At 46.0% G+C, this 16,542-nt stretch overlaps 1 protein-coding gene across 1 annotated transcript in view; it reads left to right on the top strand.

The window, feature by feature from the left end:
- Positions 1-362: 362 nt before the first annotated feature.
- Positions 363-16,542, top strand: part of LOC125945768 (glutathione hydrolase-like YwrD proenzyme) — an 88,286-nt gene continuing 72,106 nt past the window's right edge. Inside the window, exons 1-2 of the mRNA XM_049668057.1 lie at positions 363-490; positions 12,782-12,935. Of these exons, the coding sequence (XP_049524014.1) occupies positions 379-490; positions 12,782-12,935 (266 nt within the window). The 5' untranslated portion in view covers positions 363-378. The remainder of the gene's footprint in view (positions 491-12,781; positions 12,936-16,542) is intronic.

The following is a 16,542-nucleotide window of genomic DNA, read 5'->3' as shown; positions in this document are numbered from 1 at the left end:
ACATCCGGTACGACAAGTTGGCTACACAGTTTCCGAAATTGTAACGCGTTTCTCGGCTTGTTATCCCTTAAAATATAACCTGCTTTCAACTGTGGTATTTATTGCATGACACTTTATTGTCAGTAACTCATTCCTGGTGCATAAGAGTAGCTAGCGCGCTAATTACTTTGGAAATAAACGAGAACCTAATAGCATCTGGCGTTCGTTTCGGACTTTCAGTTGATGAGTCACGTTTCCAGCGGTGCCACCGCCAGCTGCGCTACACATGCAACGGCCGGTACGATACGCCAACCCGCACAGTTGGATAAATGGTGAAGTGCCTCAGTACACAGTCTTCATCGCATGCAATCGTTTCCCTCTTCTGTGGATACTTGCGGGATGGCCGGTCTTTTCTACATGAGCCTCAGACGACTGTCCAGGAGGTTTCCCGTTCTAGCGCCAAAGGCAGCAGTGGTTTGCGATGAAATGCTGGCGAGCGCAGCTGGCTTGGGTAAGCCTTACGAGGACTTTCTGCGAAATCAAAATGGGCCTGTTTCGTATGATGTAGCTGTTTTGTACAAAAACAATACAAGGGCAATTTCAGAACACGGCGGAACTCTGCGGACCATACGCAAACTAACTTTTCATTGACAAGGCATCGTAATCTCTAAGACGAAATTGGTGAAATTTGCACTAACTCTAGCTGTTGGACTACCGCATAATGTGTTCGTCCATCAAGAACTAACTCCATGCAGCTCGGAGTCGGGAGGTAGCGCCTGCTTTAGCATGTGTCAACGGGAAGTTGCGTCGGCATCTTCGGCTGTACGTCGCACGTCGCTCTATAATCTGCGCAATACACTTCGCTCTCTGTTCTTCTGGTTAGGCGGCGTATCGAATACCCTCGGCCTCCGCACGTCACGGTTTACGTTCACCCAGATTTGCGGGAATGACTTTCTGCGGCTGGTTATATATATAGGCAGAGCGATGAGCGAAAACCACGGCAAAGCACCCCTGTTATACGCCGTAAAATGTTTATCTATCCGATTTGTCCAACCGTTCGTGATGCGTACCGTGACGCAAGGGTACGCTTACCGTAATTATTTTATTGAAATAAAAAAAATACACTCCTGACAAATTTTCGCCACCGTCGTCGTTTACGATACAATAGATGAACGCGCTACAGGGTTTCTTTTTTTTTCGCACAAAATTTTACAACATTGCCTGTGGCACATAGCACCATTCTAAGCCTTCATCTAAATAACTCGATGAGGTAGCCATTACTTCCATGAGAAATCAAAATGCTTAACGGAATAATAAATATAATTAGACCAATTATTTTACGGCTCACATTTTAATCTACAAATTGTAGCTAGTTAGTTCACAAGGCGTATCCACTTGAAACAGATTCTAAGAACTGCTCCAGTTTCAAGATAGTATTTTTCAAAGTTTTTGACGAAATGCGGTGCTGGTCAAGTCAATTATGCGTTTCAGTGCACAAAACAAAGGTTTCTTTAAAAAGCAACTGGAACGGCAATACATGTCATCGGACACTTTGAAAATTTATATATCAAAACTGGTGCAATCCTGAGAATTCGTTTCAAATAGCTTTGCGAACTCACCAGCTATAATTCGTAGACTGAAATATGTTCCGTGAAGGAATTATTTAAGAAGTTAATGGGCATATCTAAGGTAATTATTCAAATAAGCATATTAATTTTTGTATATTTATTGACAGTCTCTTCCAGTAATTTAGATGAACAGTTCGAAGTGTGCAATCTGCCACAGGCATTCTTTATATCGGTGTGCAGCAAAGAAATCACCGACGATTACGATATTCCCTAATCCTAAACTTCAGCGCAGCGCTACACGTGTTTTCATTTCGCGTGTCAATATTTTATATTATGATTATATAGGTACGCAGTTTATATTAGGAAGAGAACGCTGTGAGTGGCGTAGCTGGCGCGGACACTCTGTCTCGTGCGGCACATTGCAAACGGAGCGAGGTGCGGCGCGACTGCCTCGCTAATCGAGAGATCGTGAGGCAGCGCGTGGGTGCGATTCACAGCAGACACCATGCAGCGCTCTATTTCAATACAGACGACGCGCGCTACTCCGGCGCCATATCGTAGCCATCGTGGCCGCACAGTCCGTCTTGCGCGGCACTACGCCTTTCTTCGCAGGCGTTCATTCCACCAACGACGAGAGCGGCCCTTCGTAGCGTGGAAATCGTTTAACCAGTGTCAACGGCGACAACACCGAAGGGAGCGTCACATCGAAGCTTACTAGTAGCCGCTCGCCACCGCCCCTTGCAGGGGCAGTGATCCCCGTCACGCACGTGTTACCCCGGACTGAACTCAGCAGCTGACGCCGCGGACGAGCGTAGCTCTCACCACCGCAAGCCACCCTGCCTCCACCCCCCCCCTCCCCCCTCGGAAGCGCAGATGACATCGCCCACGTGACTGAAGATGTCGCGGTCACCGGCAACTCAGCGCATGCGCAGGCCGTCTCCCCTCCGCTCTTCCACCGCTCCGGCCACATGCTCTCCTCGTGCGCACTTTTTTCATCTGCCGCTGCGCTCCCCGTGCGCTTTCATCTTTCGCTGGGCTCGTTCGCTCGGTTACAATGTGCAGAACGCCGTGGCACGTGACGCTCGCCACCTAAGAGCTGTGTTAAAAAAAGAAGCAATCTTATTGAAACAGTAAAGTTGCTCGACCAGATTTTATGGTCTTCATTGAATAATTCGTCAGAATCTTTACAATTTCAGAGCGCAAAGAGCAGTCATAAAGCATTTCATTCGCAGCGTAAGCCTTTTATGCTAAAAAGATAAGAATGCAAAACCGATATTTGGGCTCACATACGCAAAGAGGACACTAGAGAAAATAGCACCCTCGATATTCAGTCAAATTTTTAAGAATTTGACTCTACGTTTCAATGGATATGACGGTGAAGGCTAATGATGTACTTGAGCTGTTGTATTTAACCATGTAATACTAGAGAGCACATTTTTGCAATAATAATGCGTTAGAGAACAACGACAATAATGCAACACAAAACAACCTAGTGAATATTTTTTTTAACTTGCACCAGGTTTTCGTCGTTATGGTGATGCACACAGCTGCACACTGTGCAACAAGTCTTGTTATTTTGGTTTTTTATTTGTCACTTAGTAATTTCCATGATTCATTTGTCCTGAAATACGTCATGTTGGGCTCCTTCATTATTTTTATTTTATTATTGGAACAGACATGCCTATATATGTGTTCTGCTCCATAAAACAGGTGTCACAGCAATCCCTCTAACTGAAGCCTTTAAACTAGCCATTGCAGGTAAAAGATACAGGGTAAAAAAACTAGGTAAGAGCATACCTAGGCCTCTGTTGCTGAAAAGGGGAACTGCTGGAAAGCGTCTGATGTCTGGCTATGAAGCTCCTTCATCTTCACAGCTGGCAATAAAACGGCTGAAGTCTTGAAACACAATTGAAACATTGGACATAGTGATATCACATAGGGCGTGCAACAGCTGGACGCAAGTTTCTATTGGATTACTTCCGCTGCTACGCTGAGTTTTGTATGTTGTTCAGCTTACATTATTGGTAAACTAAGCTTGCCAAATTTAATATTTTAACAGGCTTTGCTGTTTGCAAACTAAAGCCGTTACCCAACTCATGCACCTGTGCACTTAAAGGGACACTAAAGAGAAACAGGAAGTTCAGCTGGAATAAAAGAGGGACCTTCAGGAATGCATGCCGTTTTTGTTGGGTGCAAAAAAAAAAGAGTTATTAGCAGTGAAATTCGTAAACAAAGACCAAATATCTCTTCCTCAATTTCTCTCACCCTAGATTTGGCGCTGAAGCAGTGTTGTCACAGATTGCATTGCTCTCAGCGAATCAGAATGCGCCATGATACGTCACCGCTTGCGTAAACGGCCGAGGCGCTGGGCTGGATGCATCATGGCTGCATGCATGGTGGCTGCGTTTGCGTTCGCCGCGATGGATACCGTAGCTGCCGCTGAACCTTGCAACGAAGAGCTCGCCAGGAAAGCAGGACTGCATTTCAACGATATTCAGTGAAACGGAGCGCGAAATGATCCTCTGTGCTCGAGCGGTAGGTGTTTCCGCGTGCGATGGCGGTGAGCCGCCGGCCGCGCCGGCGGAATGCAGAGCTTCGTTTTCGTCGATGGGAGGCGAAGCGTCCGGTCCGCCAGGCGACGATGTTCCCGACAGAACAAGCGTAGAAAGTTGTGCACGTACTCGGTATGGTTATTTCGTGGCTTTATTTAAAGACATTCAGCACTCACCGAGCCGCCAGTTTGCTGCTGCAGGGTCACCGGCAGGAGATTTGATGAAGGCCGCATTGAGGGAACAGCTGCTCGAGAAAGGACTGGCCTCTAGGGCACGCCAAGATACTTTCCGAGGGCAAATTTATACATATAATCCGAGGGCGAGAAAAGCAGAGAGCGCACCATCGGTTTCTCTGGCTCTTTTGCCGTTTTATCATCGGCAGAGCACTGAGCCATTGCGAACGCCGGGGAGCCGGGGCTCTCCGACCGACGCCACATGAAAGGACACAATCGAGTCAACACTGCCGCTGCCCCTGATCAAGCGCCTTGGGCCATTTATACAGCCCTCAACACTACACACACGAGGCATTTTCTGGCTGTTTCCCGCGAAGTCAACGTTTTTCGAGCCACGCAACACGCAACCAAACAGCCTAGAGTGGAACAGGCGCGCGCGACGATGCATTGACCAAAAACGAAACTACGAAACTATCATGGCCGCATGTATCACCATGCCATTTTTTCTTATTTATTTAATTTTGTGCTAAACTTGTACTTCCTCGCTTGAAACGGTTTAAAAAGTTGGAAAATGCTGTTTATGTACGTTTAAGGTGTATTTTATTTTGCATTTTATTAACAGTGATAAATCGCTCTCGACCAATCGCGACCGGCCTGCGTTTGTAATCTTCGACGTCACATCACGTAGTGCGCCAGCAAGGAAGCGGGAAGCCAGCGCCGGAGGGAGCGGGGTGGGGGGGGGGGGGCCGCACTTCTACTCTGCCAACAACCGCGCTCGTCGCTCCGCCCGCACCGTCTCTTATCTCCCCACGGCTCTGACCTTTATGCGCCGTGCATTCGCCGCTCAGTTTCCGTTGAAGCGATAGACCGCACGTACCTTCGCCGCTGCGGCGCATGCGCTTGCGGCCAGAGTTTTGACGGTCGTTGTCTGCAGTCATTCAGTGTGATCTATTCATGTTTGTTTGTGCGCGCTCACACCACGCTTGTTCATTCAGTTAGTAATAGTCGGGCCACATTTTCCAACGCACGCTACACATGCAATGCTGCCCGGATCGGCAGTGAAGCGCTACAGGTGTGTCCCTTCGCACGCGCTGCCCACGGGAAGCGCTTCTCATCAACACCACCTAGGGTGCCTCGATGCCAGCGCCGCCGTTCAGGGTGGTGCCAACCTTTGACAGCCCCCGCGCCGCCGCTTTCTCGCTGCGACGCCATCTTGAGTCACAGCGAGCGGTTGCGATTGCTTGGTGCCGGTGCTTAGTTCGAGACACAGTGCGCGCGGATGCTTCGCTGACGCTTCTACTTGCTGGACAGTGTTCAGCCGCATGAATGACAAGCTTGTCAAGTGCATCGAGTCGACATGACGGGCTGTTGTGTTCCCAAGTGCACCGGATCGACGCGTAAAGGGCTTCGTTGTTTACGCTTCCCCCGGGACCCAGAGCGAAGGAAGAGATGGGAAGCCCAAGTAAAGCGGTATCACTGGAAGGCAACGGATAGCTCCTGACACTTCTTAAGTGTCAAGAAAGTTTAGACTATCGCATCGTGTTTTTCATAAATAAGAAAGTATTCTCTGATCCTCGCTCATGTACCTACGTTCGCTCACGAACTAAGCACTGCACCGATGCTGAGTAGCCTATGGTTTGCGAGCGCGCGTCGCATAGGCTTTTGCTGTTTTTATCAGCGCAGTCTATGCGAGTAGTACCCTTATTTTAAGAACTGACGAAAATTCTTCGCCGCGAAATAGCCTTACATTAGCTACAAATCGTCATGTGAACCACCTATTTTATTTTTTCACGGGAAGCACACATCGTGTGTCTCTTGTTTCTTTTTTCCCCTCAATTTCTTTTTTCGCTACTGGTTATTTGGGACTAAAGAACGCAGTGCTTCTTTTAGGGAGAGCGGCTGTTGTGTACGTGGTAAGCGAAGCATTGTGATTTTCTCTGATTTCTCAGCAGATATCTTGCGGATCTCAGGTTTCTACGTTATATAGCTGATTTTTTAGACGAATATATTTGTAGCGTGGTGCTCGTAAGCCGATGGTCATTCGTGCTCATTCCCGATCGTAGTGGGTACTGTGACGGTCTTTAAATACCTGTGCACGGTATGCCCAGGTGTAGTAGAGTTAAGGGGCATCATGGGACCAAAATGTTTCGGCGCTCTCTGACATGGTGTCTGTTGTAGCCTGCGCATTTCTTCGAAACGTGTGAAGCGAGGTAATGCAGCATTACTTCTGCGAAAATTTATTTTTAAGCACTGTAATGGGTTCTCGGTATTTACAAGGCAACTTTTCATATCAATAATCACTTTTGTTGTTTTACTTGTACTTAGAAACACTTTGAAGAGGACCAGTACGAGGGAAATCGACAGGATGGGCGCCATCTGTTAAAGTCAATAGCCCTACATCATCATGGACTATATTTTCGAAGTGAAAAACATTGCTAATCTGTATTTGACTGTCTTAGTTTCATTTACGGTTTTTGTACGCGTTATGTATGCAGTGTTGTTTATTTTTTCAATGTAGTTATCAGTGTTCTAATGGTTATTTATAAAATGTTCTGTACTCGCCATCGATGTGTTTGGGTGATGCGACGTATTCGATGGTAGCTGATGTATTCTGGCTGGATATCTTGATTAATATTACCCGCGGTTGCGTTTTCTTGTTTGCATTCTTGTTTTCGATTTATATTGTGGGTAATAAGGTTGATGTACTCACTTGAACCACCCCCCCCCCCATGTAATGAATAAATTTAAAAAAAACTCTCACTATCCCGAATTGTGTGTCGAGCCTACTTTGCGCATTTTTTTTATCTCGTCTTTCAACATAACCTTCAGGCGCCACACAGTACATATAATTTTTCATGTACATATCTCTTTCATGATTTATTGTACTAGACATTATAAGTAAATGTATTTTGTGCATCGTTTCGTTTCTTGTGTGTACTACGCAAGATTGACACAGACAAGTTACGTTACATGTTTCTCTACAGCACTAACTAAACCTTATTTTCACGTCGCAGTTATTTTTACACCAGCTTAATCCTGTCAGCACACAGTTTTGTGGGCAAAAAAAAGCAAAATTGCGCGTAGATATCGTCAAATAATTGCAACGAACGCGAAGAGCACGCGCAACGCAAGGACAACTAACCGCGTGCGCGAGTGGCTGGCTACGGTAAAGGAGGCGTGATGTGTAAACCAAAATACAACAGCGAAAAAGAAAAACTTCCACACACAGGGGGTCGCAAACCTTATATACCAAGCATCGAAGCGCAAAAAAAAAAAAATAGTGCGTATTTCAAACATACACACGGCATGTTAAATGTAAATTGAATTTGACAAGTTCCCGGCGCCATACATTTACGTCTTGGACCTTCGACGAGTTAACGGCTATTGGTTCTAAAGATGTGCAGATGCGATACCGCTAAAAAAATCCTCATCAAGGCAAAGCACTTGGAAGTGCGCCGCGAGTAACACTATTTATGAACGCAAGCGTAGCTGAGTCTCAGCTCGTGTGACTCAATATGGCGGTGCTAGCGGGGTTGTCTCCACCCTGGACGGCGGCGCTGGGCATTGAGGCACCCTAACACCACCGTTTCACACGCGCCTTCTCGTGGTAATCGAGTCTCTCTTCATGTCGGTCTACTTACGCCGCAGCACACCTGCTTACTTAATCAGCTCATGTTTATACAATTCTTATTGCTACCAAAGCCGCTCACCTTACTTCGTATGACATTGCTGTGCTGCTTCGCATTCATTGCTTCGCCCTTATGGCGAAACTGTGACATTTTTTTGAAAACCCCCATTTCACTACCGCAGTTCCTTAATGTTCCGCGGAATGAGCTCGGGGATAAAATAATGGTTCTAGCTTATTTTACTCCTTCTCGTGGGAGCACCTATTTTGAGCGTGGGAGGAAAAAGGGCATGTCAGCTGTTAAAACGCCCCTATGGGCTAATTTGTTAAACGAATGAATTGTGGCGCAAGGAAAGGAAGAAGGAAAATCAAGAAGGAGACAGGATAGGGAACGCTAGCCTGTCGCCTTCTTGGTTTTCCTTCTTTTTTTCCTTGCGCCCCAATTCTTCCGTTTAGCTATGCACCAACTCGCCCAACGCACTAACTTGCTAAAGGGCTAATTCGTGTTTACAGTGCAGTGTTCTGACAGCCAGTTTCCGCGGTTATCAAGCGAGATGTATTCATGTTTGCATGCGCGCGCGTGCCACCGTGCTTGTTGATTAAGTTAGTGTTCCTATGTTTACAAGTTTATACAGCCGATAAAACTAGTATCCTTATTTTGTATAGCGGTCCACTAATTTGTTATCGCAATCGATGCATCGCATTTCGGGTGAAACTGCTACTTCTTTTGTTAGGGCAAGCATTTAAGTGGGATACGAACATGTGTGGGCTGAGAGGAACACCAAAATGGTGACGCCAGTTATATGACGACGATGGCATGATTTATGCCCCAGTAATTCGACGCAAGCTTAAGACATGCCAATTTCTAGGTGCTACATAGGTATTACTTGGCTGTAGAAGAATGCATGGAAGATGTATTGTTTTAATTCCACGGAAGGAATATTGTCGCATACCACCTAATACCTAATCAGAAGAGCATTGTCCATGAACACAATTTTTGAAGCTGGTATTTATTAAGAGTATCTGTGATGCTATGGTGAATACTTTATCCAGTGCGCGCTATTGCCAGCACTCATTAGCCCTGCACCAATGTCTCAGCAATACCTGTTAAAGGACACAACTGATGTTTCTAAATGTATTCCAGATTCTCTTACGTATGACGTGGTACCACGATTTCACTGAGGTTTTATCACCGAAATATTTGTGCGCAATAACTGTTTACAGTTACGCGCGTGTAAAGCTAATGAATAGGAGTAATACTAGTGTTACGACCATGAATTGCCAATGTGAGGTTGCTACGGCCAGTTCGAAATTACTCGATGTAATATTCGTTGCTTGTAGATGGTCCTACATCTCGGTTCCGGAACTGTATTTCCTTCATTAGTGTTAGTACTGACTTAGTCATTCAAGGGCGAATCGGCTTACTATAATACTTCGATACCTTTATTATTAACAATGATTCTGACGATGTGCGCAAACTACCATTTGTTTACCCCCAGATCTCAGCCACGATATCTCAATAAACAATCACGAGCACAAGCATCGCCTGTCTGGCGTCTCCACGTGCCGTACCGCGAGAGTTACGAACAGACGCCCAACAATCAACTGACTATTTAGACAATACCAATAGTATCACACCGACAAGTTTTGTGAATAAAACTTCTTTAAGCCCCACTAAGGTTCGTGGAGTGGCTGACGGAGTCAGTGAATGAAGGAAATTCATTAATCACTGTGATGATTGAAAATCCGCTCATATCTGCAACCTATACTCAACTCACACACGAACAAGTGGACCAATACGACAAGGGGCTGCTACATGTATTCCTGTCCTATTGCGCCGCTTGTTTCACTATCACAAAATCACTATCACAAAACAAGTATTTGCTATATTTGTAGTGATACATGATCCGTCATACTCCACGCCACTACCGTCTGCGTATTCAACAAGTATTCGCTTGTTATCGTAAGTGACAATAACCAAACCAGCTGATGTGGTCATTAAAACCGCTCCCTTTGAGTGATCGACGAGGGTACAGGAAACGTATCCTCGTATATAATTGTTCTGGCAAAAGCACCTACTGGACCTCGTTGCATGATAAAAGCTGTGGTAGCGCTGTTTCAGATCACCAATGTTCACATGGTTCACCACACTGCATAAATACGCACCAGCTGTGTCGGGAAGCACAAAGCAGCTGCCATATAACCATGTTCGCGTGAAAACGAAGTAGCGGTTTTACTTCTGTCAACAGCATTGTGCGTGAAACCCAAACTGCGCAGCGAAGCGTGTAGCCGCCATGCACTTCCGGAGCTACATGAGTCTGTGAAAGCTGTTTGCTTGCTTTCCTGTGGTTGCACTGAAAGCAGCTGTGATTTGTGACGAGATGCTCGCTACTCAAGCTGGTCTGAGTAAGTATCACCGTGCTCCCGAATCAAGTCGACATAGTAACAAAAACGTTTCCAAGATATAACCTGCACCTGATACTATCAAGGTTCCGTGCAGCCTACGCTCACTAACTGCCAAACTGTACGCACGCTTGCCGACACGAAATAGCCCGTGCCCACGCGCCTCACGCATGCGCAGATGCTGCAGGAAAGTTCATAATCGTCGAAGCGCGGTCCGAGCACACGTATCTTTCCCAGACAAATATTGGTACGCTCGCTGCCTCGCAAAAATACGAAACGATGTCTACCAAGGCGAAAATAGTGAGCCAAGTGGGCGCGCGCTAGAGCGCGTCTTGTAAATTGAAACCGCCACTATACACGCGAGGCGCCGCAAACGCAAGGCGCGTGGACGCGAGCTCTCGCGCACCGGGACGCGTACGTGTAGTTTGGCCTTAATAAGGCGCGCGCCGTGGCAATGTTACGGTGGCTAGATGGGTAGGTGTGCCGACCGGCGCGTCTGGAGCGTAGTTCACCACTTGTCCGCGTCATGACGCAAAATTGGCGCTGCGGTCAGTAGAACGGTTCCGCAGCGCGCGTCGTCTGCTACAGGGGGCTGGCGGCGAGCAAAAAAATAAAGCCCGTATTTTAATAGTTGTATGTCGTCTGCTCGTGTCAGTTTCAAAGATGAAGAGCTCCGCGTCTCTCGTACTGTTTGCAAGTTCCTAAGCGATGTGGAATGTTCCAGGTCGGAAAAATGACCAGCGAGATTAGCGGCGGCATTTCTCCACCAAAGAAGGCCACCAAGAAGACTTACTGCTTCACTCCGAACTGCAAGTCGGGCTCTAAATTTGTGAGCAAGACAGCGAAAATGTTCCGCTGTCGGACAGCGGAAATGTTCGCCCCGGGCTGCTCAGTAGCTTGCTCAGTATCGGCGACGTTAATGAGCAAGCCGTACACCGAAAAGCATCCGTCTATGAGCTCTTCGACATTGGGAATTTGCAAGCCGCACATGAAGTGCTCAGCGCCTGCGACATCGAGCACCGCTGCGCTGCTACAGGGAAAAGAAAAGTGACTCTAGGCTTATATTCTATATAGCAGGCTATGTAGCAAGGAAGTTCCTGCAAGGAACCAAGTGCTCCGATTGCTCAGGGACATTACTGAATTCAACAGAATGAGTAGGTCAGGGCTGTTGTCCCTTTTGAAGCATTAAAAAAAGTATGGTAGCATCGCTCGAAGACGCCTTCAAGCTGTGCTTCAGTTTAAATGAGTTACGAAGGAACAGTATCGCCAACTTTACATTCTGTCTGCAGCTGAATCTTCCGAATTTGATTGGCTGTGAGCGGCACAAGAAAGAGCTCACAAACGATGTGGTGAAGTTCTATTAAATTACACGCCTTTACTTTCTTGTCAAGGGCAAGAACATGGCGCGTGAAAGCAACAGGGAGAAGAGGAATCACCTGAAGCGGAGGCGTGTGCTGTGAATAATGTTATTATGTGGTGGACCAACGCTGCGACCTTGCTGGTGCTAGGCCATTTATGTTGGTGCGTCAAGTTATGAGAGAGTTTCTTGTATTTTAAATATATTCATGAATCTAGCTAGCCCAAGACGTATTGCTTCATTTTATTGCAACCAAACAGTGAACCATATGCACTTACCAACACAATTCGTCTAGTAACAATTTAAATACCGCAACTGAGGCAGCAATAAAAACAATAGCTCGATTTTTCGAAATTGAAACATTAGAACTCACTAAATATCACGTAAACACGTTTCCATACACCGTATAACACTACTGCAGTTTTGTTTTATGCATGGAAAAAATGCATCTACGTATTTAATGCAATGAGCTGGAGCGCCGCATTTGTACCAATAAATATATGTGACCAATCGCCAAGCTGGAAAAATTACTTCAGCATATCGTGTCTTCTGAGAAGACGACAGTAACAAATTCCCCATTCTGGCTTTGCTTACTCTGCTCGAAACGCCATTGAATAACGCGTACTTCAAAGCTAGAGCAGAGGCAGCGATACTATCAAACACGCTGCTCGTCTACACAGCGCGGCCGACGTTGCGCGCAGCTCAGCCGTTCTACTGTCCGTAGTGCCACTTCTGCGTCATGATGCGGAGAAGTGGTGAACTACGCTCGGTCGGCACACCTACCCATCTATCCACCGTAACAATGTCTCCCGACTCAGCGAGGAAGCTTTCTGGGAGCTCGAATGAGACGAATCCTTAGACAAGACAGTAATGGACGCTATTCTGAAAGTGTTAATCGCAACCTCTGTTGTGACGTACGCACTTATCTCCTGACCTCGAGAACCGCAAATATTCGGAAAAAGCTGCGTTGTTCGCAGTGTTGCATGCAACGTGTTCAGTTTTCAGTACAATTTGCACCAAGGAAGAAAATGTCACAGGAAACGGTCTTGAAAAATTTGGTATTTTGTTTGCTAGATTTTATGGGATAAAAACACCATTGCGTTAACCTTTTTCCTCGCATGCAGATGTACTACGTCGCGGTGGCAACGCGGCTGACGCAACGCTCGCAATGGCGGCCTCCATGCAGGTTTTGCAGCCTTACACCATGGGACTTGGCGGGGACTGCTTCGCCCTGCACTATGAGCCCCAGACGAAGAAAGTGCGATGTGTGGACGGATGGTGAGTGGCTCATCTACACTCAGGGCTGGCGCGCCAGAAAAACTGCCCCTTCGTTAACAAATTCATATCAGGTGTCATTCGTCTGCTCATAAATTCGCCAGGACTCTATGCTGCTCTGCGGTTTTGTGGGCGCGTAGGGGCGTGCCAATATTCAAAATTATTAATCTTTGTGCATTGTTTCAAGAGCGTTTATTGACGATTTTTGGTGTGCACGCTTTCGCTGAGGAACGCACTTTGAACTAAACTTCTATAATGCGACACTAAAGCTGAGACTTCGCTGTTCGCGCAGTGACCCTTCCATAAGAAAATTGCACTGCTTCCCCACGATAAACTCTGCTAAGTGGGACGTCGAGACCTCTAAATAGGTCGACGACAGGACCAACTGTGTTGTACTTGAACTCGTCTTCCGTTAGCTGAGGTCTATTTCTCTGAAGTTTATTAAGCGAAATATTCGAAGAGCAAACATTATTAGCAAATATTGATATTTAATGCTCGAATTATTGATGCTCGAATGCCAAAAAGGTATTCGCTTTGGAAAACAATGTATTTGATAGTTTTCTGCCCACTATGCGTTCCGTATGATAAGGCATCAGTGAAACGGTTTGTTGCTGCTAAAACGAATCCTACTACTTATCGCTGACCTAAGCTGAAGGGCATTACTGTAGCTTACTGCGTAAAGCGGCTCCATTCTTCAGCATCAGGAAACGGGTACACCAACGCCTGGTCGCATTTACGCCGTCACTATGTCAGCCATTTAGCGAGCCTGTTTTTTAAACGCTTTGTTAGAGGTTTGTTAGAGGTTTGCTGTCAAACTGGCGAGGTGAGCAAGCACGTACTGATGCCACCTTTTTGTACTTTGCCCCTAGACTCGGAAAATAACATTTTCTCAGTCAAACATACGCCAGTAGGCCAGTATTATTGGTTTATTTACGTGTTTATAATGATAATCAAATTGCATTTTACAAAAGATGTCCTCGTCCGCTGAAGAACAACTGCAAAAAGAACATCGCTGGTCCCATAATCGCATTACAGACTATCGCTTTAAAGCTTGGCCGATTTTAGATGAGACGCTCTGCCCTCATGGATTGCAAGTGGGATGGTGACCTCTAGGAAAACAGCCTTTTTCCTAAACAATTTAAATCGAGCATTGTCAAACCCGAATATAACCACCCATACAACCGCAAATTGTGCTCCATATCGAACAATAAAAGCTTATTTGGTGAAATTAAAATGAATTTATCAGCCTAAAATGGTTTACACGTTGTGTTTATAGAACTGCGAGTTTTTTCAACCTGTCCTATAAACAACCCGCTGGCGGCATATTTTTTAGGCGTATGTTTTTTTATGTATGTCTGTCTTTTTTTGCAAAGCTTTCTTTGACTCATCATAGGCACTTTGTTGCAGGTAAATTCAAATCTCGCACCATTTCATACCCCTCCTAGAGAAATAACTTGAGTGTCCAATGATAGGATCCAGCTGCAACCTTCAGCAGAAAATAATAATGCTCTAGCCAATAGGTCCTGATCGGGTTTTTTATGACTTACAACTGACGTAAAGTTCTACGAAGCACTACGCTAACATGCACCTAATAACCAGACACACAAACTCACGCACCCCATGAAAACATCCCCCCTGGCAGCTGTTCTTATTCCACACAGAAGCTAGGCTTATTTGATGCAGTATGCCGAAGAAATGGCGTCGTACGTCAAAGAGCCTCTGCTTGGCGCTAAGATGTACGACTTCACCAATGACTACGTCGTCCCAACAAGATTAACATGTGTTTTGGAGGACCGCCACGATCCCTAACTGGTACAAAATGATATCGACTACAGTGTATTGTATACCTTTTTAGGCGTACTTTACATGTCTACAGTCATTGTTTTGTGCTATGTACATCATACACTAATGGGGACACGATGAGCGTCAAGAATGAACGTACACCAACTAGTTCCATTCATCGCTGTTTTAATTATCTGCGATCATTCGCACACATGTGTTGTGGCAGCGCAAGCTGGCTCTTTAATACATTTGGCATGTGCTGCACGCCGAATGGAATATTACCACTGCCTTTTCCGTTCGTGCGACGCATATAAATACCTTGGTTAGAACAGCGAGAACAGGCCATTTGCTAGCATTCATCTCTATTGGCTGCTATCGCTTTGAGGAGCTGTGTTGGACTGCGCCACCTACGAGATCGGCATTAGTCAAAAGCCTAACAGGTTGTAAGGTTTCTTGGCTAGCGCACAAAAAGTCAGTCGTCATGCCCTTGCCGTCGTACCTACGTCACCGTCATCGTTATGTGATTGATGCTGTCAGGACGCACGCACTCGTGTCACATACACATTGTTCTACGTACACAAAACCCTTGGTCCGTAGAGTAGCCCATTAGAGACCCGCAATCGATGTTTGATAGCCAGATACCCGCAAAGCACTCCACATAACATTGATTCCAACTGTTCGGATTGATTGCATTTCTTAACCATGCAATTGAGCAAGTTTGAAAGCCATTTCCCGACGTAACCAGTAAATGCTCAACACCACACATGGCCGAATATAGAAGTATACAGGGTGTTTAAGCTAACTTGGGCCAAGTATTAAAGATACAAACATAGGCACTACGCGTGTCGAACTCACGCAGTATTGTTCTGAGCAGTATGGAGCACGTCATATTGACACGTATACATGTTTATCTTTCACCGGTGGCCGCTTCCCACCGGTAAATTTTTCTCCAATCCACCAATCACGGTAATTAACAAAGATTGCTTAATTGACTCTTTAAATAGGAACTGTAGCGAAAATTTATCAATACAAAAGTTGTAGCGTTTTTTCAGAAGCATCGGATTATTTGATCTATGCTAAGATAACTGCCTTGTGAAATTTTTTTCTAGCCTTTATTTAAAGTGCGCAAAATCTTCAAAAAAAACCACGTGACTGCCAGCTAACGCTCTGAGCTTTTAGAGCCCTCAAATGTTAGTTGAACAAGTTAGCAAAGGCTACTCCGCGCACAGAGGTCGATCAAATGAGGTGGATCAAACTTAATCAATTCAGGTGCATTTGTTGCCGAGAAAAACAACTTGCCTTTCCCATGTAATTAGATAGAAGCCCCGAGTTGCGCATCCTCTTAATATTCTTCCGGTTAAGATTGAACTGCCTTTTATTTAAAGGTTGAGGTTGATGGTGAAGTAAAGAGGGCGTCCAGAGGCTGCGCCAGCTAACGTCTTCCTCCTCTTCTCCTTGACCGGCTCATGCCGTAGCAATCCCCCGTTACCAGAAGAATCCCGCTGGGCAAGTCCAAATTACTCGGAAAGTGTAGGGTCAAACCGCTTAAGACGAGCAACATGTACTAACTCGGTCCGGCTATACCGACGACCAGCTGACGTCAAGCGTTCCACGACGTACGTCAAGTCCGTCAAGCGATCTACAATGACGAAGGGGCCCGTGTACTGGGTGAACGCTTTTCGCATAAGCCACGTTTACGTTGCGGGGGCCACAAGCACACAAAGGCTCCGTTAGCGTACCAGACAGACTTATGTTGGCTGTCATAGCGCTCTTTTGATCAGTGTTGCGATGCAACAGTGCAAAGGCGAGAAATACGCTGGACTTTTTC

The sequence above is a fragment of the Dermacentor silvarum genome, chromosome 5 (genome assembly GCF_013339745.2).
Source record: "Dermacentor silvarum isolate Dsil-2018 chromosome 5, BIME_Dsil_1.4, whole genome shotgun sequence".
In the NCBI taxonomy this organism is placed as follows: domain Eukaryota; kingdom Metazoa; phylum Arthropoda; class Arachnida; order Ixodida; family Ixodidae; genus Dermacentor; species Dermacentor silvarum.
Note: the sequence above shows the minus strand (reverse complement) of the source record. Positions and strands in the feature narration are given on the sequence as shown.